This window comes from Danio rerio, chromosome 12, assembly GCF_052040795.2.
Source record: "Danio rerio strain M-AB ecotype USA chromosome 12, GRCz13ab, whole genome shotgun sequence".
NCBI lineage: Eukaryota > Metazoa > Chordata > Actinopteri > Cypriniformes > Danionidae > Danio > Danio rerio.
This window is the reverse complement of record NC_141032.1, coordinates 18058190-18083935: the sequence shown is the minus strand read 5'-3', so window position 1 is coordinate 18083935 and position 25746 is coordinate 18058190. Positions and strand designations below refer to the sequence as shown.

At 35.2% G+C, this 25746-nt stretch overlaps 2 protein-coding genes across 10 annotated transcripts in view; both read right to left on the bottom strand.

Annotated features, from left to right (window-relative positions):
• The window catches only part of svild (supervillin d), a 135404-nt gene extending 132757 nt beyond the window's left edge, over positions 1-2647 (bottom strand). For all 4 annotated transcript variants that reach the window (XM_087276008.1, XM_087276009.1, XM_087276010.1 and 1 more), the window contains exon 1: positions 2385-2647. The gene's annotated coding sequence lies outside the window, so the exon portion shown is untranslated. The remainder of the gene's footprint in view (positions 1-2384) is intronic.
• Positions 2648-16277: 13630 nt separating this feature from the next.
• On the bottom strand, positions 16278-25588 carry nmt1b (N-myristoyltransferase 1b). 6 transcript variants are annotated; one of them, XR_015503509.1, is made up of 12 exons: positions 25483-25574; positions 25298-25406; positions 25052-25196; positions 24859-24977; positions 22863-22960; positions 22659-22775; positions 22409-22575; positions 22194-22302; positions 18515-18685; positions 18258-18425; positions 16484-16621; positions 16278-16404 (listed from the first exon to the last, which is right to left on the bottom strand). XR_015503509.1 is itself a non-coding variant. In XM_087275180.1 (12 exons), exons 1-12 carry the CDS (start codon positions 25530-25532, stop codon positions 16384-16386), a joined length of 1413 nt encoding a protein of 470 aa, XP_087131306.1. In that variant the 5' UTR covers positions 25533-25574; the 3' UTR covers positions 16278-16383.
• Positions 25589-25746: the final 158 nt, after the last annotated feature.

Here is a 25746-nt window from a genome sequence, read left to right as displayed (position 1 = left end):
AATTATACCTTACTTGATTACTGTAACTTTAAATGATTGTAACTGTAACTTTAAGTGATTTAACGGTAACTTTAAATTCTTGATAAATCTGAAAACAGCATCCATAGCATTATAATGTAAAAAGCCTATTTGTGTATTTTGTGAAACAAAAATGTCATCAGCCCACCTACATCCTAACCCTAGTCAAACATCACGTTACAACAAAGGCAGCTATAGCATTTGTTGTGCTACTGAACTTAATATCAAACATCATTTGTCATGTACATCATTTGTCATAAACATTTTTGTCAAAAAAGCTTGGTGTGATCGGCAGCTAATCTCCTCTGAAGGAGAAGGGCATTTTCACAGAAACTCTAAATACCTGAAGAAACACAAAGAAACCCAGTAAAACCCCATAGCGGCTTCTGAATAAACAAAAGATTTAACTGTTTTTATTGATTCAGAATGACTTATAAAGACAAAACTGTTTTTTTTAATTAATGTTATTATTATTTCATGTATCTTACAACTTAGCATTTATTTCAAATGCTCAACTGAATTTATGAAGCAAGTTTGGAGAAAAATTATGTTCTTAAATGTGGTAACTTCATATGAAGCATTTACTCCACAGAGTTATAGTTCACTGAGAAGAGACACATTGCTGTCATTATCACAGAATATTATCTCAATATAATTTTCGACCAATTCAACAGAATTAACAATTTTTTTTTCTAATCAGTGACCAACGACTCTGTGTAGTAAATGCTGCTCCATCTGAACACATACTGGAGGTTAACTAGAACCAGCTTAACTGTCAAAATGCGCATGAAATCATGCAACAGATCAGATAAACTACTTTCTTTATCTGATCTTTTGCAGGACTTTATGCACATTTTCTGGTTTTGTGTGAATGTGGCCTTATACTGCACCCAAAACTCCAAAAAAAGCCAAGCCAATGCAAAGAGAACAACACCAGAGAGATACCAGAGTATCCATATTACAAATCAACAGTCCACAAGAAGCATTTTGCAATTAAATTCTTCAAAAAAAAAAAAAAAAAAAAAAGTTTAAAACTTTTATAATCCAATAATAATGATTTTTTAATTATTATTATTACATTCATTGTGGATAATATATGCATCACAGAAGTGTGATACATTACTTTTACTTTATGTATTGGTTGTTTATTTAAATTTGATCAGATCAGATGGAGCCTTAGCATCTTTATGTCCACCTCCCCAGTGGTTGCTTTTCTGTTATTGTCTGGAGCTGCCCAAAGGTGAACCCAGATTTGAAACAAAATACTATAGCATAAGTCAAAACAACAAAAATGACAACTGGCAATCAGAGTCAGAATACCTTCTGAGGTTTTCATCGTTTTTTCTGAATTAGAATTATTAGATCTAAAAATTTATATTTTACCTGTTTATCAAATATTAAATAATTTTTTAAAACATATTAGCTAATAAAAATAATATTTTTCTAGGAAAGTGTTATATCATAAGAAATATTCCCATTGCAATACTCAACAATAGCAGATCTTCTAATGTTAGTATTAGTTAATATTTAAATGTATTCCACTTGTTCATATTTACATTACATTCAACCACATATATATTTTAATGTTGGTGAGAATAGGGTTTTACTTTGAACATGTCAAAGTCATCATGCTACACCAAACTAGGTTATCGTCTCTAGCACTTTAAAATTAATTAGAATTGGAGTATAATAACATTTTTAACATTTACAAGCGACATTTATTCTTAAGTGTAGAAGGAGCAAAATACCATCAATCTACAATTTTGACAAATGTAGGACTTTTTAGAATTTTACTCTGAGCAAGCTTAAAGCATGCAGTTGTTAATGACACAGTAACACAATAATTCCCCTAGTTTTACTTTACTTCAATTGCAATGTCTTTGCAGACTGCTAAAGGTGCTCTTTGGAGTATTTGTTAAACATCAGACCTCTAACTAAAGCTGTTTGTTACTTTGTTTATTTAATAAACATGGATTGACTTACAACAAGGTTGACAATTTCATTAGAAAATTGCACAAATTGATCACTAAATGAAAATACATATATGCTTTAAGGGGATGGGGACATTTAATCTGATCTAAAAACAAAGAAAAAAGAAAAAGAAAAAAGACAAAAAATCCTAAACAAACCAGATTAAAACTTGAGCAAAATATTTGCAGATTTCAGCCAGACCTTGAATCCACAGGGAACCTTTCAAAGGAGACCTTTGGTTTTTCAGTTGAATTAAGCAACACTACGCCCATTAACTGGTCACAACAGATCTGACATTTTTCCGTGTTTTTAAGTAGATTGACAATATTGTTTAACTAAAAATCTTGTTGTGAATAATATAGCCTGAGAAACATGAACGGACACTCAGTACTCACCTGCTTATATTTCGCTGAATCAAAACAGATGCAATCCGATAAACACCGCGAGTCACTGGACACCAGCATAGACAGCTCCGCCGTATTTTACCAATAAAAAAGAAGCGTGGAATAACACAAATACATTGTGGGGGTTCCACCGCACGTAAGCTTTTGGTCAGCGATTGACACAATACTTTCTGTCAGCATTAAACTGTCTTCCTGTTTATACTAAACTACTAATAGAAAGTCGAACTAAACCACAGTAATGCCTGTGAAAGGCTGCTCAAGTAGTGCGTTTGTCAGCCGTGTGTTTCAAAGTTGAGATCCCGCCCCCTGCCCACACCAATAGTGGATGGGGAGTTTGATTTACTCCATTGACTCGAATCTTTTGAACTGCTTCAGTTGAATCATATACAATTGTTACAATAGTCTATCGCTTTACTCTATATGTCCATATATCTACTGAAAACTTCAAAAAACTATTTTCCTTCAGTCATAAAGTGAGTTCAGTTACTGTGCAATATATAGTTTATAATGGTAATTATGCTTGTCAAGACTAGATGATTTAACTAAAGAACGAGTCGGTTCAGGAATTGATTTAATACTGGGTGGAGTTTTACGTTTCCCAAGCATGCGCGTGTGCTACAGTCTCCATGCATTCCAAACGGGAAAAATCTACCCTGACCATAAAACAAGTGCTGTCCCGGGTTCACTCTTCGTCTGTTTCGAGCCTTTAGAAGGGTCTTTCTATTACTATTTTAATTGCTAATTCATTACGTTATGTAAAAAATAAAAATAATAGTTTTAGCTTCCTAAAACTGGCATATGTTGTTATAAGTTATGTAGCCTAAGGATATCATAGCATGGTTTGTGAGAAACATGCATGCATGTTTACTGTTGAAACAGATTCTGGATGATAATATCCTACGTCCAACGTTGGACACTGTATTGCAGTTTAGTTTATTATGTTAGAAAATTATAGAAGTTGCATGAATAAAATTATTACAATTCTAAAAATTTACTGAAATGCCTTTTTAAGTACTAAACAATTTAAGTGGTTGTTGCTGTTTCAATACTATTTGTAGATTTATCGGGGTTTTTTAGAATGAAAAAAAAAGTGAAAATAATATTTGCTTTTAAATAGTTTTGTAGGTTAAATAGGGAGGAAGGAAACAAATGTGTCTCTCAGGGCCATAGGTGTTACACATGTAAACATATATTAACAAACATTTCCAAATACACATAGACATAGAAAAGTAATATTTGATGTAAGTACATTTTTTGTCTTGACCTGGTTTTCCTACAGTACACGGTGCCAATGTTATGGCACCACCCTGCGTTTTTAATGTGCACTGCACGTAGCAGTTGATGTTTGAACTCTCTGCACCAGATACCTGTTGAATTTAAAAATGAAATAAAAAACCTGTTAAATGTCCGTTGTGCATTACACAGAATTTCTTTAGTGCACATTGAGTGGCTGAAGGAGGATTTGTGTTAAATGTGCTTTATGCAGTTGTGTAAAGAATGTCCTTAGTTCAAACTGTTAAAGTGCTAAGTGCAGAGATGTGTCTAAATATCCATTGTGTGGCACAAATGTTTTGAAAGTTAATTGGATAGAGGGTTTTATTTCATACCTTTTATTAATGTTTAAAATTGGGAATGCTTCTGTAGGACACATGCCAGTGTTTATTTTTATGTAAACTGTTATTTTATAATATAAATAATTTAATATTTAAGTATAATTTTGACTGTTTTATGCTCTTTTATATAAATAAATAAATACATAAATACATACATACATACATACAATCATACATACATGTATATATACATAAGTTTGTGTGTTTTTGTTCCTTGTGGGGGCACCACAGTAAATTTTCGCTTAGGGTAACCCCCATGCCACTCCCATTACCACCAACCACAAGCAGATTTTAAACTGTATTTACTACTGTATATGATTTCATATCACAGATTTTATATACAGCTCTTAAAAGAGAAAGTCAAAGTAGTTTAAGTTAAGTATTTGACCTCTTTGGGGTCATGAAGCCTGCATACACAATAGTGTTCATCTGTTGAAGGTGATGCACATTTGCACATTTTATTCATTTTTGTAACACAGAGACACACAAATTACACTGAAAGCTTAATGTTAAATAAAAATATTTATTTTTTTAAAATGTTACATCTCACCCCGGTGGAAATCTTGGCTACAATATGTTAATACTTTACCTTTAAGTACAGCATTTAATTTACCAGCACATTTTTTATCAACTTTTAAAAGCACATTTTAATTTAAATAAGCAGGGATAATGTTCAAACTTTGTGTAATTTTTAAAGTGGCTGACGATAATAAACATAATTTTTATGCATAAATTTGCCTTGTTTTTTGAACTGTGCAGAGCCGTTGCTGATTAATTAGGCCTACTACTACACTATTTTGATGCTGGTCATTAGGTGGTACTTGTAGAGACTCTGGGACTTCTGAGGTGGTGCTTGGTGTGAAAAGTTTAAAAATCACTGCTGTAAGAGATGAAGTATAAGTAGTGGTGGAGGGCACACTCATGTGTGGCGCCCCTATGCGCCGCATAAACTGCATACCCCCTTTTTGCGCCACTGGTGGAGGGCTGGACCTCTTCAATTATCAATGGAAGTGAAGACAAAGTGGCAATTATAGGTAGTATAGGTAGTGGCCAAATTTTGTTTGGTAAAACAGCACATTACAACAAGAATGTTACAAGAACATTTGGCTATATACAGTGGTGTTACCACATGTTAATGTTCTTTTTTTGTTAAAAATTTCTGCTGTAATGTATTACCATGATATTTTGTGTTATACAGTTTTAATTTTCATGTGGTATAGCGTAATGTATAGTTTTTTTTTTGTGGTAAAGTGTACATATTCGTCATATTACTGTAATATTTACACAACAGTTTTGTTGTATGTACGTAATATTTCCGTAATTTTCTTGTGGTGATGTGTGGCACTACTGTGATATTTCTGTAATATTTACTATATAATTTTGTTATACTGTAGTTAATGTTCCTGTAATGTTTTAATGTGTGGTATTATTGCCTTCCTTTAAAATTCCTGTCATTTTTATGCAGTAGGCATATTCCTACACTGATATTTCTGTTATACTTAACACATTATTTTGTTAAACAATATTCCTGTAGTTTTCTTGCAGTGATGTGTGGTATTACTGTCATATTTCTGTAATATTTACCACACCATTTTGATATTGTATGTAGGCTAGTAGTTGTGCAATATTCTAGTGGTAATGTGTGGTATATTACTGTACCAAATTACAGGCGAAAAAGCTGCGTCAACGGATGTAGTGCCCTTTAATGAACACGAGAGGGCATCAATTTGCATGCTTTTTGTTGTTGTGTTGACTGGACTTTAGCTCCCATAATCCTTTGTACCTTTCTCATAGTTACCGATTTTGTAAGACATTTCTTGTTTGTTTGTTTAAAAAAAAAAAAACTGTAATTGAATTCTCTGTATTGTGTGACATGGTAAACACTACTACACTAAGAATAATACATGCCATAACAAAATCCTGTGGTAAATACTACAGAAATATGTCTAAAGTACAACAAATAATTACCACAAGAATAATTATAGGAATATTTTATAACAAACAAACCCCTGTGGTAATTACAGCAGAAATATGACAATACCACACATTACTGCAAGAATTTTACTGGAATATTATATAATGAGCAACTAAATTTTGTGTAAATACTACAAGAAAAAATATGACAGCAACATCACACATTACTGAAATAATATGGGCGGCACAGTAGCTCAGTGGTAAGCACTGTAGCCTCACTGCAAGAAGGCTGCTGGAAGGCCTCACAGTCTAAAGACATGTGCTATAATAAGTAAAATGAATAAACTCAACTGGCAGTAGTGTATGTGTGTAAATAAGTGAGCCCTGATGAATAAATGGACCAAGCCGAAAGAAAATGAATGAACAGCCATAATGTATGAGTGTGACTTTAAGAGTGTATGGGTGTTTCCCAGTACTGGGTTGCTGCTGGAAGGGCATCCACTGCGTAAAACATATGCTGGAATAGTTGCCGGTATATGACCCCTGATAAATCAGAGTCTAAGCCAAAGGAAAATTGATGAATTAGTGAATTAACGCAACAAAATGGCAAATACAACAGGAATATAAAACTTACATCTTTAGCATCAGAAGAGTTATACTTGCAGTGTTTGGTGAAATAACACTTATTTAACAAATGAAAGCAGTTGTTACTCTGACCATTTGTTATGTTTTGAGAGAGGCATTACAATATTTTGAATTCAAATTTAAAAAGAAATTTTATCAGACCTTTATAGAATTAAACAATAACAATTCCTTGCTCAAACAAATACTTAATTAATCCAGAGAAACTGGGAATTGTCATTCATTCATTCATTCATACATTTTCTTTGTCGGCTTAGTCCCTTTATTAATCCGGGGTCTCCACAGCGGAATGAACTTATCCAGCACATTTTTACGCAGCAGCTGCCCTTTCAGCCGCAACCCATCTCTGGAAAACACCCACACACACACACACACTCATACACTACTGACAATTTAGCCTACCCAATACACCTGTACCACATGTCTTTGGACTGTGGGGGAAACCGAGCACCCGGAGGAAATCCATGCGAATGCAGGGAGAACATGCAAACTCCACACAGAAACGCCAACTGAGCCGATGTTCGAACCAGCGACCTTCTTGCTATGAGGTGACAGCACTACCTACTGCGCCACTATGTAGCTCGGAATTGTCAAGTGGTTTCTAAAATTCCATAATCCATCCACAGGTGCACATTCATTTTCATTACTTAACCCTTGTGTTGTCTTAGAATTGTACACCATTCGTCTGTGAGGTCAAAAATGACCTGCTTTCAGTAACCCTTTAAAAAAAAGAATCTATTTTGAATTTTAATCTTCAATTTTATTTTTGCATGAAGAAACAACCTCATCTTTCTGACAACTCTGTGGTGTGCAGTGTGGAGTATTTCATCAATAATAGGCAGTGGGCATCACTCTTTTTTTGACTAAGTATATTGTCACCTTGGAATTATAAGGTTCTATCTGAGTTCTGAATGATTTTGAGATAATGAGCTTTAAAGTTTTCGCATTCCATAGCAAACAGTATAAGTGTAACATTTGTTTTTTTGAATAAAAAAGTCTTGAAAGGTGAACAACTTATAAAAAGACATCCCATAATGTAATTAAGTTTTCATTTATCAAGAATATGTCAATTACTCAATTTTGACAAAAATATCAGATAGAAACTTATAATTCTAAGGTCACAATATTTTCTAATCCTAAAAGTCCCGACATAAGTGTAAAACGTTTTTAGCAAGATTGTATTTTGTGATGTAAAAATGTTTTATAGCTGGCAGCTCAAAATTGACCCAAAGTATAACCATTGTACTTTAAAGCCCAGTTCAGATCACATGAATTTGTCACAATTGTCTTGATGTGTAGGGTGTTATGGGCATTTGTTTTCAAGATTCAATCATTTCTTCTTGTGTGATGTAGCATAGTTCACTACAACCAGTGGTGGAAAGAGTACTGAAAAATCATACTTAAGTAAAAGTACAATTACTTGCCTTAAGATGTAGTGCAAGTGGAGTAAAAGTATCTGCTGTAAATATTACTTAAAGTATGAGTAAAAAGTAGCCCTTTTATAAGTACTCAAGAGTAGTGAGTATTACACTGTAAAAAGCTGATGCATTTACATGTAATTTGTGCATGTGTGTAAACATAACATTCTGTAGTGCAGTTAGTTATTGCCCAGCAGACACACAACGTCATAAATATTAGTATTAGGTTAGATTTAGGTTGTGATGTCAATTGACTAAAATTCAACATCTAGCCAGTGTCTAAGGACACCGTTATTTTGATGTCCAATACGGATGTGAAATGACATCAATACTTGGTTGAATTAAGGTTGTGAAAATGACCAAAATCCAACGTCAAGTCAACGTCTTAAACCAACGTCATATTGATGTCAAATACTGACATTTATTAGACAGGTATGGCAATCCAAATCCAATGTCTGACAGACGTCTGATAGATGGGCATTGAGGTTGGACAAAAGCGGCGAGCAAAAGGTGGGGCGGCAGGGTAAAATGCAAGCGGCATTAAACAAGGGTGCCCAATTTCACCATTTTTATTAGTTGCAGAAACCTTAAATCTTTATACTGTACATCTTTCCCAAATTAAAGGTATTGAAATAGGAGGCACCACATTAACTATCAGTCAGCTTGCAGATGACACCTGTTTATTCTTAAAAAAAAAATAAAGATCAGGTCCCAGTTATTTTGAAGGCTTTTAAGCTGTTCTCTGATGCATCAGGTCTGTTAGCTAATTAATCTAAAAGTGAAATAATGGCTATACACCAAATAGACGATTTAAGTATAGCGGAAATACAAGTTAAAATAGCAGTTTGATATTTAGGTATTGTAGTTAGTAAATCAACCTCAGAACAGATTACAGACAACTTTTACAAAAGACAAAAAATATCTTTAATTGCTAAGGAATTTATCGGTTCAAGATAGAGTGCTGATCTCAAAAGCCGGTATTTCCAGACTTGTATACCCTGCACTGTCCCGTTATGTAGCTTTTAAGATGTGTACCACAATTGACAAAGTTTTATTTAATTTTATTTGGAGAGGCAAAACAGAGTATGTTAAAAAAATAATAATAATTTGAAATATATCAGAATGAGGATTAACAAGCCTTGAATACATGGAAACTGATTTAAAAGCATAACATAGCATAATTTGGATTGATTGTGTTAAATAGGATTAATTTTTAGTTACAGACTTATTAAATCGTGTAGGGACTTATATAATTACAATGAATTTATTAACACTTTTGGTTTAAAAATTACTTTGAATGAAATAAAATGTGTTCATTGTATCTCCCCGAAAGTACTTACCCTTATTAAAACCGCAAAAATATATAACCATGTAACTGGCTCTCACCCAGAGCTTACTATTAAGGGCCTTTCTATCATGGATAAAGAATTTTATAACAATTATATTAGGAATATCCTTACTGCAGATAAAAGTGTTCCTCCAGTGGCAATGGTTAAATGCAAACAAGCATTCCCTTCATTCTTTTTTTCTCCAAAAATCTGGTCAGATATTACAAAATACATAATTCCTAATAAATTAAAAAAAACAAAAGTTAAAATATTACATAGATATTATCCATGCAATGATTTTTTTAGTAAGTTTAAGGAAGGTTTTTCACCCTTGTGTTGTTTTTGTAAAATGAAACCGGAAACAATTCTTCATTTAATTTTCAGTTGCAGTAGCACAAAACGGTTTTGGTCTCAAGTTTCCTTACTACTTTTTGAAGTGTTTTATAAATTTATCAATATAACTGAGCTTATGATTTTTTTTTTTTTTTTTTTTATGGATTGCAACTGTTTACTACTGGAAATGGACAAAATAACTTAAATTCTTATTTATTTGGAAAGTATCACATCCACAAAACAAAATGTATGCTGACTACCCAATTGTAAACTATTCTTCATTGATTTAAAACTTTTTTTATGATTCCCTCACTTCTATACAAAGTAATACCAAAGCTTTGAAGACATCTCAACTGCTGGAAAAAATACTTTATGTACGCGATTAATTTTTGTTGATAATTCCCGGTCCAACTTTAATTTTAACCCGGTCCTTAACTACTATGTACTTACATCAAAAAAAATAAATACAATGTACTTACTGTGTTTATAATGTATTTGAAAACACGTGTTGCTTTTGAGTTGGGATAGAGGTTGGTGGCAGGCTTGGTGGCATGGGTAGGTTTAAGGGTAGGTTAAGGTGTAAGGGATGGTCAACAGTGTATTTACAAATGTAATTACAAAAGTTAATTACAGATGTAATTACATACATGTATTTAATCAAGCATAAGTACACAGTAAATACATTTATTTACACAATAGACCAATTACCATGTTTGTAAACATTCAGGATGCGCGCGCAGGGAGGTGGCAGAAAAAACCGGGAGCGCCAGCATTTACAGCAAGGGAATGACATCAGATGCTGTGTAGAATTTGTTGTTGTCTTAGAAATAAGATAAATTGATTACACATTATATATATTATTTACATAATGCTTTCAGCATATAACAGCTCAGCGCCCAGTGATAAGCACAGTGATTCGGCAAAATTAACATTAAAGTGAGCAGCGTTTATCTGACAGGTCCATTTGCGATAGCACCCACCCAATGGACATTGGATAAGACGAAATGACCAAGCATCCAGCATGATTTTACAAGAGAGAAGATAAAGGTCTACAAGTCTTTGGATGCCAACAATGATGTTCTGTGTGGTCATGTGCAAGAAATATTGCTCCATGATGACCAGATTCAACACTATGTAGAGCTAAAAACCGAGTTTCTGCTTAGCCAAAGACAAGGAAAGAAGATGGAGTTAATGTTATACAAGGCCTGGGTAATTAATCACCAACACGCAAAACGACTGCATTCTGACAGCGAACTGCACCTGTACAGCAGGATATGTGAACGAGGTAAAGTCGGTTTTATATTCGCACATTTAGACTTTCTCCTTAACAATATAATTTCATGAAAGTATTATTTGCAAACTCTAAATAGCAAAATCTTATTAGCAGCCAATGACTATCAAAGTACAACATTGTTCACAGTCAATAAACTGTGTTATTGTTGTTTTCAAGTCACACTTGCAGGTTATTTCAGACCGAATATTTAAAGTGCAGTGGTAAACAATATAGGGAGTTTGTCACAAGTTGTCACTCAATGAATGTGTGAATATAAAACCAACTTTACTTCAATAAACGTAACTTTCATGTTTCATTCTTAGCATTCAGTGTCCGCAGTTTAATTCACCATATGTAACTGTTTTTGCTGAAATAATTTCTGCAATCAAAAACGAGTGATGTGTATGATTCAGCATAGCGTGAACTTAGCCTACCTGATATGACATGAGAACTGCAGAGTCCAGCATTTCTAATTAGCTCCTCACTTAATTCAGCTCCCATTTAGCCATAGACGTCTGCAGTCGGTAATAAAGTAGTATCTGGTGTACGGTAAATGTTACTTTTCCTATTTTTGGACTCGAATTTGGCATCCTATCGCACATAACAACATTTTTCCCATTGCAACCTGTCCTTTTTTTTAGCAACCGGGGACCCGTGTGACATCATGTGTGACGTAGGTTGGTAATTGGTCTATTGGTACATTGTAACAAACTAATAATTCCTGTGTAAGTACATATTAGTCAAGGCCAATTAATATAAAGTGGGACCTAATTCCCTTGTATACTGTTTTATGTACAACTCTGTACTCCCATGTTTGATCAATAAAAAAAAAAAAAAAACTTCTGCTCTCCCTTGTGAAGCCAATATGGAAGTAGGCAAAGTGAAACTGCAATTCATCGAAATTCCATTAGTCCTGGCCCCATAATAGAGCAGATTTTTATTGAGCCCACTGTTAAAATGGCCAACTTTACAGCAGAAAAAAATGTCTTTACAGCCAGGTACAAAGAATGGTTTGGTACATATAGCCAATATTACCCTTCATGACAACTGTGAGACGCTGTGACCATTTATATTTTTCTTTAGAAACTTGAAAGCACTCCAGTATCTGACTAATTGATTAGCTGTAGGCTCTACAACAGTCATCTGAAACACTGTCATACAGTTTTATGCCTGGATTTCATAACCTATGGGTGAACGCTACATCTATATCTTTTACAGTCTATGGTAAAATGACAGTGGTGAAGAGTGCCAGAGATAACAAAAACTGTCAGATGTCTAAATACAAATAAACTTGATAAGCCAAACCATGCAAACCAGATTATTTGCAGCTCCGCTATCTAACTCTGGGGAGAGTTATATATATCACACAGTGCATCAGTGTTTTTATAGTAAAAGTGTGAAGATGTTTTTCATACTGAATGAGAAAGTTGTTCTGTTACAGAAACGGGTATTAGACTGTTTTACCCTTTCCTTTTTTAATTAATTTTTTAAATTAATTAATCCTTTTTTAACAATTAGCTTATTATTGAATATTTAAAAATGCTCAAGATTATCTCTTCTTAATTGTCTCACACTGACACTTCAAGTTCACACTTAGCTCATGATTTATACATAGCTTGTTTGGCATGCTGTCCCGGGAGAGAGCCCTGAGCCCAAGGGATCCTCGAGCCAAGGGCTCCCACCCTTTTGCAGGGCGAGTGGAGATTGAGCTCAGGTCTATCTCAAACTCCCCCGCTGCTGAGGCCAAGGCGAACTTCCAGAGAGTAAGACAATATAAAAAAGGTTTAGGCTTATTTTATCTATAATATAGAGCACATTTGGATGGTGGGAGGAAACCGGGGAACCCGGGGGAAACCCACGCGGACACGGGGAGAACATGCAAACTCCACACAGAAATACCAGATGGCTCAGCGAGGACCCAACACCATTGGTATTCTTGCTGTGAGGCAACAGTGCTAGTCACTGGGCCACCATGCCGCCCATTCTGTATAAAGGAGGAAGAAGGGGAGGAGGGTTTTTTTTTTCCAGACGAAGATAGTTGTAGAAAGGAAATGAGAATATATATATATATATATATATATATATATATATATATATATATATATATATATAGTGATTTGGGATCCTTTGATTGGAGGATCATAATCAGCTAATGTGGACCAGCTGGGTCAATCATGAGCACATGCACTTCTCGAAATTAGTTTAAAATTAAACTTCACTTATACTAATTAGTTGTAGAAGTACTATTAATTATTCACCTTCATAATCATGTTCAACTCCTGTCTCTATTCCACTTTTTAATTGGTAATTTTATTATCAGTATTTAATGCCTGTCGCCAGTCCTCTTGAGCAGAGGGCCTATTGACCACTTTTGTACACCCTGCTCTCTGGATTAGAAATGGCTTACTTTTCCACACTAGCCATCTCTGGTCCAGTGAAAGTTTTTTGTTTTTTTTTTCATCAGCAGGAGACTGTAAATGTGCAAAGACCTCAGCTTATGCCAAAAAAATAAATAAATAAACAGATATACTGATATTTATTTTTAATAATGTAAAATCACAGCACAGTCACAGTTCTAGTTTGTTTATATTAATAAGTATTTTTTAGCTTGAATTATTCTCTTTTTTTTTATAATAGCAATTTAGTTATAGCAGAAAATATATCATATTAGGAAAAAAAGTGCAGCATTTACGAAAAAAAAATGAAAGGGCTCTTCACCTTAAATTTGTTTAAAATAATTTTGTTAAAAAATTTTGACTAAATTGTGAGATTAGTATCATGAATCGAATCGTGAGTCAGGTGAATCTTTACATCCCTAGGCAACAAGCATCTGTCTTTATTAAGATTAAAAAAGATTTATATAAAGATTTGAAATGAGATGAGGAATATTGTTATAGCAACACTTGTGACTACTTTGGGAAGTAACGCTCGTCGTAGACGTCATGTGAAGGAACGTGTATTCTGGCATATCTGTTATACATGACAAGACAAGATTTTATCAAGAAAAAAAAAAGTGCATAATCTGATATAGTGACTTTCCTAACAAATAATAAAAATCACGGCATCTGACCAGGGCCGAAAAATAGAAAATAGATGTGGTTTTTTCCAATGTTTAAAAAAAGGAAAAAAGAGGTTTACAGCTAAACAGGCAGACATGATACACTTGAACTCATGTTTTTACAAACTTCTAGTTGTTTTGTGGATAGATTATTTGCATACAGCAATGTATTTCCTTGTTCCTGCACAGTCCATTAAGAATGAAAAAATTGTAAGCAGCAAAGCAGCTCTGGAATGCTGCACAGTGTTTCTAAATGGACAACCAAGGCTCATTGTAAATACGTGCCCAGGACTATGATTTTAGGAAGCATAAAATACAATTCTGAGGCAACATCTTCCTGCAGCTTTTTTCACAAATCCATTGTCATGTTCATTTTTGACAGTCTTAAATATGGGCCATGATTTGCTTATTTGTGCCATTTACATGTCCTTCTCTGATGCATCCAAAAGTTTTGCATATACAGTATATCACCTTGCTACATACTGACCCTGCCCCTTCCCTAAAATCCAACCGATAGTGTTTTCAAAAGCAAAACAGAAGAGAAAATCGACTGGCGGACAAATGCTTTTACCATATCACAATTTTTGGAGGGTGTTTTGGTTTCTTTTCTTGGTTTTTCTTTGCCAGACTTGAATTTTCACAAAACATTCACATAACACATTCACATAATATGTAATACCTGAAAAGTCATACATTTCTCCTTCAGTTGTACTTTTAGTTCAAATGATTTATTCCATATAGCACAAGATTTGTTTATACATGTACTGTTACTATTAACGGGAATGTGTACACAAGATGTTGAATTACTCACTGTGGTGCATTATTTTACTATTACTGGTCTTCATTTCCATGTAAGCAAAACAAACAACCTACCGGTAAAAAAAAAAAACTGATTCTGGTGTTTCCTTATTCCTGATGATTTTGCTTATTAAATCAGTATGCATGTGAGATCTCCATACCTACCTGTTTTCTTTTGCTCCACACATTACAGATTTACTAAATGTCTGTACAACACTGTGGTGAGGGCGCGGGTAACGGAACGAGGCCGCTGCATAAGTGAAGGATGTGAAATAACTGTGACACACACCGGCCTGGAATCCCACGGAAGGAGCTCTGTACTATAGAGGAATTACCAACCTACATCACACATGATTTTGGTCACACATGACCATCACACGGTTGCAAAAAGAGACCGGTTGCAATAGTAAACATGTCGTGTTGTGCAGTAGGATGCCAAATTTGAAAGTCCAAAAATAGAAAACTTAACTTTCACCATACACCACACTGCTTTTAATGCCTTTGGCTAAAACGGAGCTGGAGTGACGAAGTTATGCTGAATCATACACATTACTCGTTTTTGATTGCAGCAATGGTTTCAGCAAAAACAGTTAAATATGGTTAGTTAAACTGCGGAAACTGAATGCTTAGAATGAAATGTAATTATGTAAGTTCACATACCCTGCCATACAGGTGTAGTTCGCTGTCCGAATGCAGTAGTTTTGCTTGTTGGTGATTACCCAGGCCTTGTATAGCTCTGTCTTTTTTTCTTGTCTTTGGCTAGGCAGAACCTCGGTTTTTAGCTTACAAAGTTTTGAATCTGGTAATCATGAAACATTATTTCTTGCACATGACCACGCAATACTAAATTATTGGCATCCAAAGACTTGTAGGTCTTCAGCTTTTCTCTTGTAAAAACACTTGGAGTTTCAATGAGATAGTTTTATATTTTGGGCTGGATGCTTGGCCATTTCGTCTCATCCAATATCCATTGGGAGGGGGCTATCGCAATTGGACCTGTCAGACAAACACCGCTCACTTTAACATTAATTTTGCAGAATAACTGTGCTTATCACTGGGTGACAAACTGTTATATTACCCTAAAAGCATTATGTAAATAATGCAATCAATACAACTTATCTCTAAGACAACAACAAACTCTATACCGCATCAGATGTAATTCCCTTGCTGAAAATGCTAGCGCTCCCAGTTTTTTTATCCTAAATATTTACAAACATGGTAATTTGTCTATAAGAGGAGGAACGATGGCAAAGGAAGCTGAGAGAGGACCGGGCCCAGACATTTTATGTTTTACTTTTACGTTCAGTTTGACAGCAGTCTCCGTGAGGAGCTGCTGTCTGTTTGTTTTATTTTTATCATTAAAACTTGTAAAAAGTTCATCGGTTCTCCGCCTCCTTTTTCTCAGGGACCAGGTTGCTGTTAACTTTTTTACAGACACATAAAAACATAATGAAAAAATCCATTAATGTTATTTATTTAAAAAAAATAATAAACACACTCATACAAATTTTAAGGTTGCGAAATATTTATCTGGTATCATTATTTAACAAATGTGTGCGACATTTCTGCTTATGTATTTTCACTGCTCACTCTTGTCTTGATGTAAACTTCCATTACTTCAGCAAAACACCAACCTGAAATATGGTATAAAGAGTATGCATTTATTAAACCCATCACATTTTTTTTAGATCTTCAAAAAGTCTATTTGATTACCTTATTAGATGTGATATCCGGGCATCTCCAGTTGTAGAGGTAATACTGCATGTGTACATCTCCCATTCTGAACTTAAGCGGCTCCAAAAAGGCTTTATTGTTCATTATGTCAAGTGCAGAGAACACATCAAACCCCTTCTGGATAGAGAGAGTTTGACAAGTCGGGTGATCATATCAAACAACACATTTAAAAGAAGCATTATAAATCTTGTTTGCGACAGATCAGCAGCATTGTGTTGCTATTAACATACAGTTAGGTCCATAAATATTTTGACATTGACACAATTCTAACATTTTTGGTTCTATACACCAACACAATAGATTAGGAAATGAAATGAAGATGTGCTTTAACTGCAGACTGTCAGCTTTTATTTGAGGATATTTATATAAAATCAGGTGAACGGTGTAGGAATTACAACAGTTTGCATATGTGCCTCCCACTTGTTAAGGGTCCAAAAGTAACTGGACAATTGGCTTCTAAGCTGTTCCATGGCCATGTGTGTTCTTCCATCATTATCCCAATTACAATGAGCAGATAAAAGGTCCAGAGTTCAGAGAGATCAACATTAAAACCATTACGCGTGGCCAAAATAACTGTTTGGAACATTTTTGAAAAGAAAAACACACCAGTACCAGTAAGTTCAGCAACACGAAAAGACCGGGTAGACCACATAAAACAGCTCTGGTGGACGACCAAAGAATTATTTCCCTGGTGAAGAAAACACCCTTCACAACAGTTGGCCAGATCAAGAACACTGTCCAGGAGGTAGGTGTATGTGTGTCAAAGTCAACAATCAAGAGAAGACTACACCAGAGTGAAAACAGTATATTAACCATTGGTGATCCTCAAAAACAGGAAGGCCAGATTAGAGTTCTAAAAAAGCCTTTACAGTGCTGGAAACATGTTATTGACAGATGAGACCAAGATCAACTTGAACCAGAGTGATGGGAAGAGAAGAGTATGGACAAGGAAAGGAACTGCTTAGGATCAAGCAGTTAAGCATGGTGGTAGTAGTGGCATGGCGTGGCATGAATGGCTGTCAATGGAACTGGTTCTCTTGTATTTATTGATGCTGTGACTGCTGACTAAAGCAGCAGGACAAATTCTAAAGTGTTTCAGGCAATATCTTCTGCTCATATTAAGCCAAATGCTTCAGAACTCATCGGACGGTGCTTTACAGTGCAGATGGAGAATGACCCAAAATATACTGCAAAAGCAACCAATGAAGAAAGAAGTGGAATTTTATTTAATGGCCAAGTCAATCACCTGACTTAAATCCGATTAAGCATGCATTTCACTTGCCAAAGACAAAACTGGAGAGGAAAATACCCAAAGAACAAGCAGGAACTGAAGACAATTGCTGTAGAGGCCTGGCAGAGCACCACCAGGAATGAAACCCAGCGTCTGGTGATGTCTATGTATTCCAGATCTCAGGCTGACTTCCAGACTTTTGACTGCAAAAGATTTGCAAGTAGTAAAAAGTGAAAGTTTGATTTATTATTATTATTGTTCTGTCCAATTATTTTTATACCCTTAACAAGTGGGAGGCACATATGGAAAAAGTTGTAATTCCTACACTGTTCACCTGATTTGCATGTAATTGCCCTCAAATTAAAGCTCATAGTCTGCAGTTAAAGCACATCTTGTTTGTTTTATTTCAAATCCATTGTGTTTGTGTATGGAGCCAAAAATGTTAGAATTTTGTTGATGTCAAAATATTTATGGTAGATATTTACATTAAATATTTATTGAAATGTATATCCATTGACTTACTGCTTTACAAATGACAAGGACATCTTCCATTAGCTGCAGAAGTGGAGTGGCCTTGGTGATGCAGTAGACAATATAGGCTGCCTTCAAGACTTTATGCACTTGATGGTCCTGAGCCATGGAGTAAAGTGTGTAGAAACTCACCATGTCGGTTACTGTCTCATCGATGCTCTGCATTCATAATATGATTGGCATTAATGCAACACATGTCAGGTAAATGTTTGAATGAAATGGTTGACACATAAAGCAATCACACTTACCTCCACAACATAAGTGTCAATAACACCATCTTGTGGGAGAAGCCAGTGCTCAACATCCTCCAGGGTCAGAACAGTAGACAGACTGAAAACTTTGAAATGTTCCTTTAGAAGATCATGAACAACCGGCACATCCTGTGAAGTCATGGGGCGAAGGCCTGGGGTTTTCGTTATCTATAGTTGTAGATAAAGGAGTATAAGATTAAAGGGCACATAGTTTACCCCTTTTTTATGATTTAATATTAATATTATGGTTCTTCTGAGTGTGCCAGTTTAGGTTCAGTTCAACACACAGTTCAGATGTTTTTATTATAATGCGTTAAAAAGTGTTATCTTGGGGGCGTTTACACAGTTTGCTGTTTTAGGGGCGTGTTGCTTCACATGAAAGTTAGTTTCGGCTTCCCTCCCAACATAACAAGAGGGCAGAGCCAAAAGCTCCCACGCTCTGTGTTTGCAACAGACAGGCAGGCAGACAGAGAGAGAGAGAAGCTAAGCTAAGCTAGGATCAGCATTCAGTCGTACATGTACGACTCGGCCACAGACCAAGCATTCATTCATTTTGTTGTCAACTTAGTCCCTTTATTAATCCGGGGTTGCCACAGCGGAATGAATTAGCAAGTGTTTACGCAGCGGATGCTCTTCCAGCCACAACCCATCTCTGGGAAATATCCACACACACATTCACACACAAACTCACCCAATTCACCTGTACCACATGAACCCGGAGCACCCAGAGAAAACCCATACGAAGGCTGGGAAAACATGCATACTCCACACAGAAACGCCAACTGAGCCGAGGTTCGAACCAGCGACCCAGCGACCTTCTTGCTGTGAGGCGACAGCACTACCTACTGCACCACTGCCTCGCCCACAGACCAAGCAGAGAGTACAAAATCATTTGTGTCCTTGTATAGTTTGTATAGTCTTGGTGTACAAGTGCCGAGCTGAAATAATTAACTTTGACTGAGGCAGCAAATGCGCCGTGACACAGCACACCAGACACTCTCAGTGGTGCAGCAGAAACATGAAGTGTCCTGAATCGTCCGCCGAGCCGCCAACCCGAAGCTCAGCCGCGTGCACCCCGACAGAAACCCATGCCCAGAACTCCGAAATGCACTGCGCCGTGCCACGCAAAAGGTACAAGCAATAATTCCGATTAGAGCGATAATGTGGAGAATATTGATCTTGTGTTGAGACTTTCATCTAAAAATAGAGCAAGGGTGTTTCTTTAGTGATATCGTTTTGTCTCACACGCTGAAAATGGTGGATGAAAATGAAACAAGAAACTGAGGATATGATCGTGACGCGAGGCTGTCAATCAATATTGGTGAGCGGGGGGACCGCTCTCCTACGTAAAGTTGCGGTCGGTCTGAAAACCCACCAATTGGTCCACCGTATTTATGTTGTTAAATTGAAAAAAAAGGACTGTGTGTGTTTATATCACCCCAATATGACAGTCTATACATTATATATACACACATGTCTGTCCAAACAGCTTGAAAAGTAGATTTTTCACCATAGGTGCTCTTTAAAGGATGTGAAAAGTCATTGGAATTTTTCATGTGTCTCTAAACAGAAGCTATGTCATCAGATTTTTCAACCCAGGCTCATTGAAAATACCATGATTTTGCCAAGTACGATGCAATCCTGGATTAACATCTACTGTAAGTTAAACCTGGAACATCCTTTCTGTTGGAAAGTGTAAGTCATACCTATTCCCTATCCCTAAACCCAACCATAACTGTAAATTATTCCCCAAATCAGAGAGGTATAAACAATCATGAAGTAGTGCATAAACTTAACAGTAAGCCTAAACCTAAACATAAACGATATATGTATTCTGATTGGCTGATTGTAAGGTTCCAGGACCAACATAGATGGTAATCCAGTAACGTGTCCTGCTTGGTGAAATCAGGTTGGCGGTTAGTGACATCTGAAAAATACAGGTGATAATAAATATGAACCTATTGGAAAAACATTTCTCTTGATTATGTATGGGTTTTGTTTTGTTCCATAACATAAGGGGCTCTATTTTGACGATCCATGCGCAAAGTGCAATGCGCAGGGCTGTGTCAAGGGTGTGTCAGAATCCACTTTGTTAATATAAGGACGGAAAAATCCATTTTGCGCCGTGGCGCATAGTCTAAAAGAGTTGAGCTTATTTTCTTAATGAGTTCTTTTTCCTAATGAGTTCTGTTTTGAGAATAAACCAATCAGAGTCTCATCTCCCATTCCCTTTAAGAGTCAGTTGCGTCGCGTGATAGCATATTTGCTATTTACGTGACAGACTTTGTAAGTGGAGAAACTGAGCATTTCACTAGCAAGAAAACAGTTAAACAGAGCATCTACAGCGCAAGAATGAGAGATGAGCCTCCTTATTATTAACTTTCACTTTCACTCTCATGGATAGGGAAACTTCTTGTACACACAGTCATCCATTTGCCTATTAATAATTAATTTTGTTTGTTAAGCGCAAAGATTTTTCAATGTTTCAAAATATTTCTAAATTCAGTTCTAATTTGTAGCAAATGAATAAACGAACAATAATAACGAAGTGTGGTCAAAAAACTTATATCCAAATACACATGCTATGCCCATATGGTCTAAAACCTGACAGGTGGAAAAATCTAAGCTTGTTTTTAATAAAACAAATATAAATATGGATTTAACAAATAATACTGCTAGTAATGATAACATAAATGCAAAAGCAAATTGTTATGAATGAACTGAAAAAGCCCCCGAGATGAAAAAGGCATGAAGGCAGTGGTTTTTAAATTTATGTAGGCTAGAAAATAATATGTTTTGTAAAATTTTAATCCTTTATATTTGTATCCTATATATATCCTTATTATATCCTATATATATCCTTAACATTTTAATTCTTTTTCATATGTAAAGATATTTGCGTATTGCTCTACATCTTTTCTGTATTGAGCAGTGTGTAAGCGAGGCCCTTAACTAACGCGATCTGCGGCTTCCGCTGGACAATAGACCGGCTTTGTTTTGGTCTATTGAAAAATTTATTATAGTTTCTCAAAATAGCAAAGCGCCAGCAGTGCACCTCAGAACGCCTTCCTTTTTAGACCAGAATGCCTATGGGCGCACATGCGTTTGCTATTTAAACAGCATGGCGAAAAAAGTCAAAACGACTCATGCGCTAAGCTGAAACTAGCAAACAACTATTGTGTCATGCCTTGCGCCACACTTCGCCGGGTGTATGATAGGGCCGAAAGACTTACATACAGCACCTTTATTAATTAACATAAACAATTCTCATTTCTAGCAACAACCACTTAAACATACATGTCCACTATATTTTGGACCTGATCCAGTATGTCATCATGCTATAGGCTGTAGTTTAACAAGATTAAACACACCTAAACTGAAACTTATTATCTTACCAAAGTCATGTAAAATCAAGCAGATTAGCTATATTGCTGGTGACAGATGTGTATGTATATGTGACCATGTTTATGTAAAAAAATTGCATTTTGTTTAAGTTGACAAGGATTTGGCCTTAGTTCTTTTGTGTGTAAAATGTTGTGATTTAAAAATTATAATAGATTTTTATTTTATTTTATATTAATGTATTAATGGTAATAATACTTTGGGTAGTGGATCAAAAACATAAAGACAACAAATTCACAAAAGATTCTGAAAAACATCAGGAGGGCAGTCTGACCTCAGGAAGCCGATTCAGCTTGAGAGCCCGCTGCAATGTCATATTACGGGTAAGAGAAGAAAAATTGAGCTCAATCAGCTTGCGTGTGTTTAACGATCTGTGCCAGTACCTGTAAACAACCATGGATGAATACGTAATTTAATTTAAAACAAGAACTCAAATAAAAGTCTGTGAGAAAAATAAAGAAAAATTTGTATTATGTGTGTCATACCTACAGCTCGCAATAGGCTTTGGCAGGACCGCACTGGTGCTGTAAACTGCTTGAGATATACCCAGCTGATGGACCCGTCTAGTGAGCTCCTTGATGAGGACTGGTGCCAGTCTTTTTGAGCGAAGTTTTTTGTGCACGCACAGGAAGTTCACCTCTACCATCTTTAACTCTCTGTGGAGCATTTAAAAAAATGTCATTTGAATCAACTAGACATATTGAATTATTGCAACTGGCTAAGAACATTTTGCACTTACATATCAAATGTTTTAATAGTAGCAGGAATAGCACTTATGAATCCTACAAGTTTCTGATTGGAGTCTACTCTGACTCCACAATGCCAACATGACTGCCACCCAGGAGGACAAAGAGCCCTAAACATAAGGAGAAATGATAAGATCAGCTGTTTTGTGTCGAATACTAATGTAAATATACACATGAAGAGATAAAGCATACTGTACCAGAGCAAGAACTGTGGAGAGTAGTGAGGGCGGGGTCTGTTATCTTCCACCTCCTCCTCCATGTAGTTTTCATTAAGAAAGTCCGTCAATTCTCTCAGCTACAATTGTACAGAGACAGATAAGGATACAGATAACTGTTCGTCTTTTCTGGAGTAGTTCCCAACTGGCAGACAGCTAAAATGCTAAAATGTATTTTTCTCTTTTTAATTATAACCTCTTTTCTTCATTATTATCCAAAGCATAATATCTGACTATTTACTTCCAAATATTACACTGACACACACACACACACACACACACACACACACACACACACACACACACACACACACGTAAAGCTTTTATGGAGACTTCCCATAGACGTAATGATTTTTTTAATGTAATGTACACTGTTAGACATTTTATTGTATTTTTGTGATAACTGGCACTGTTAGTGCTGTTAGTGGACTAACCTGACAAGAAAATGAATGAATGTATAACTAGATTCAACATAAAAGAATAAAATCATACAAAACAATTAAGTATTTTGTTGTTTCAACCCATTTTAAGCATACTGTAGTTTGAACAAGCAGCAAAAGACTTTTTTTATTGTGTGTGTACCCAGGTAAAAAAAAAAAAGGGGGGGGGGCACTAAAATGCACCTTATTTAAGTATACTTAATACACTTTTCAGTAATGTACTAAAAGTGCTCTTTTTTCCTGCACTAATTTTATACTTAATGTACTAAAAGATACTTGTATTAAGTATATGTTCAGATAAACGTAATACCATCTAAGTGTACTCAACTGTGCTATTTTGAGACACCCTAAAATTGAACTAAAATGTGCTTTTAACATACTATATCTGTATTTTAAAATATATATTTAGTTACAACTAGAAATACACTTGAACCCTACTTTTAAACAATTAAATATATTTATGACTAATTTAAAGTATAATAGTAATATATTAAAAGAATATACAAATTGTAAAAAAAAGTGTGCAAAATACTGTATTAAAAGTGCTCTATTTTCACAAACTCATTTTGTATTTAATGTACTAAAAATTTGTATTAAGTACATTTTAAGATAAACTTAAGTACATCTAAGTGTACTCCACTGTGCTATTATAAGACACCATGAAGCTGATCTAAAATGTGCTTTTAACATACTAAACATTTATTTAAAGAATATATTTTGAAGGAATACTGGGGGTACAAAAAAAAAAAAAAAACAGCATCTGTGCTTCATCAAAACACTTTAATCTTTTTGTGCAATAAACCACAAGTCCAAAAATACCTTATGGGAGGGAACAAAAACTTAGCAAAAACTGAGAACACAAAATTATAAAAAAAAAAAAAAGATGCAACATTACAACACATATATGAAATGTAAAGACATTTTGGGAAAATGTACTACTACTACAATACATTACTAATAGATTTTTAATAAAGTCAATTTTATGTAAACTTAAAATTACCACATTCAAAATCAATTTAAGTGTTAGTGATAATATTGCATTCACATTAAGTGTACTTAAGTACAACTTTTGGAAAAATGGACTTCTACTACAATACATTACTAATAGATTTGATATATATTCACTTTTTTTAAACTTAGGATTAGTATGTAAACAGTGTACTAAAAATCAGCTAATGTTTAAAGCATTTAAAGCACACTTTTGAAAAACACACTAATAAAACTCTTTTGGATGTTTTTTTTTTCTTTAGTGTACTTTATTGTAGTACACTAAAAATTTATTTAAGTATTACTGGTATTTAGTATACTTTTGTCAAGTGTACTAAAGTCCTACTGAAGTATAAACAAACATTTAATTAGTATATTTATAGTGTAAAACCATCAAACTTTTATTTAACACAAAAAAAAAAACAATGTACTAAAAATGTATTTGCGGGTATTTAAGTATATTTTAATTGCATTTAATTAAATTTTTTTTTTCACCTGGGTACATTTAGTCATTTTGGGACCATGTTTGTTTACAAAGATCTCTTGCTCACCTGATCCTGGTTGGTTAGGTTAAGTGTGTCCCAAACAAATCCTTGTGGAAGGGAATATGACTCTTCTCTGACTTTTGGCCACTCTGATTCAATTGGCCCACATGATGTCACTTTTTCATCTAAAAGAGCATGAATATATTTTGTAGATATGCAGAGTTTTGGTACTTTCTAGATTTTGCACTGTGCATCATACCTATCTTAGGCACTGGCTGGGTATCCCAAAACCGGTATGTGTGTCTACGAGCCTCTTGTAGGTTCTTTGGAAGCCCCTGACCTAAAGAAAACAGGTGCAGTGCTTTCTGAATTTCCTGTTGCTTCTCCTCGGGTAAAGAGTCAAGCTGGGGATACATTTGTGCAGATTTGACATGTTAAATATTAACACACTCAACACACACAAAAATCATCATTATTCCTAATGATTTCACCAAGTGTCAGTTACCATTTCAAAGGGGTCACGTGGCCCCTCTTTAGCCCATGCCTGCTCCCTGTTTTTCTTTGCCTTCTTCTTTTTGCCTTCAGCTTCTTTGTTTTCCTCGGAGCTCTCTGCACTGAATACAACCAATACACTTTAAAATAAGGCATAAATGTAACAAATCCCAAAAAAAGAATGAACAGATCACTTACAGAACATTCTGCTTAGCCATTAAAGAGTTTGTGGACATTGGAGCAGCCATTGTTGTGATCAGTCAGCTCAGTGGTTATGGGTGTAGAAGCTTATCTTAATTTGCAGTGAAGGCAGTAGGTAGACACCCCGGCCTCCCCCCATGAGTAACCACCAATCAGCTGCACTCCACACCCTCATACTTATCTTATAGTGCAGTACGCATTTAGACTAATCTCCAAGCCTCTAAAAGAAGAGTTTAAACTGTCAGACTTCAACTTTTACAT

Excerpts from the sequence above, each read along its gene's own strand:
- nmt1b (XM_087275180.1), bottom strand. The coding sequence starts at position 25,532 with ATGGCTGCTCCAATGTCCACAAACTCTTTAATGGCTAAGCAGAATGTT. Across the intron at positions 25,197-25,297 it reads CACGTGACCCCTTTGAAATG|CTTGACTCTTTACCCGAGGA; the intron begins GTAACTGACACT and ends ATGTATCCCCAG. Across the intron at positions 22,576-22,658 it reads ACTATTAAAACATTTGATAT|AGAGTTAAAGATGGTAGAGG; the intron begins GTAAGTGCAAAA and ends AATGCTCCACAG.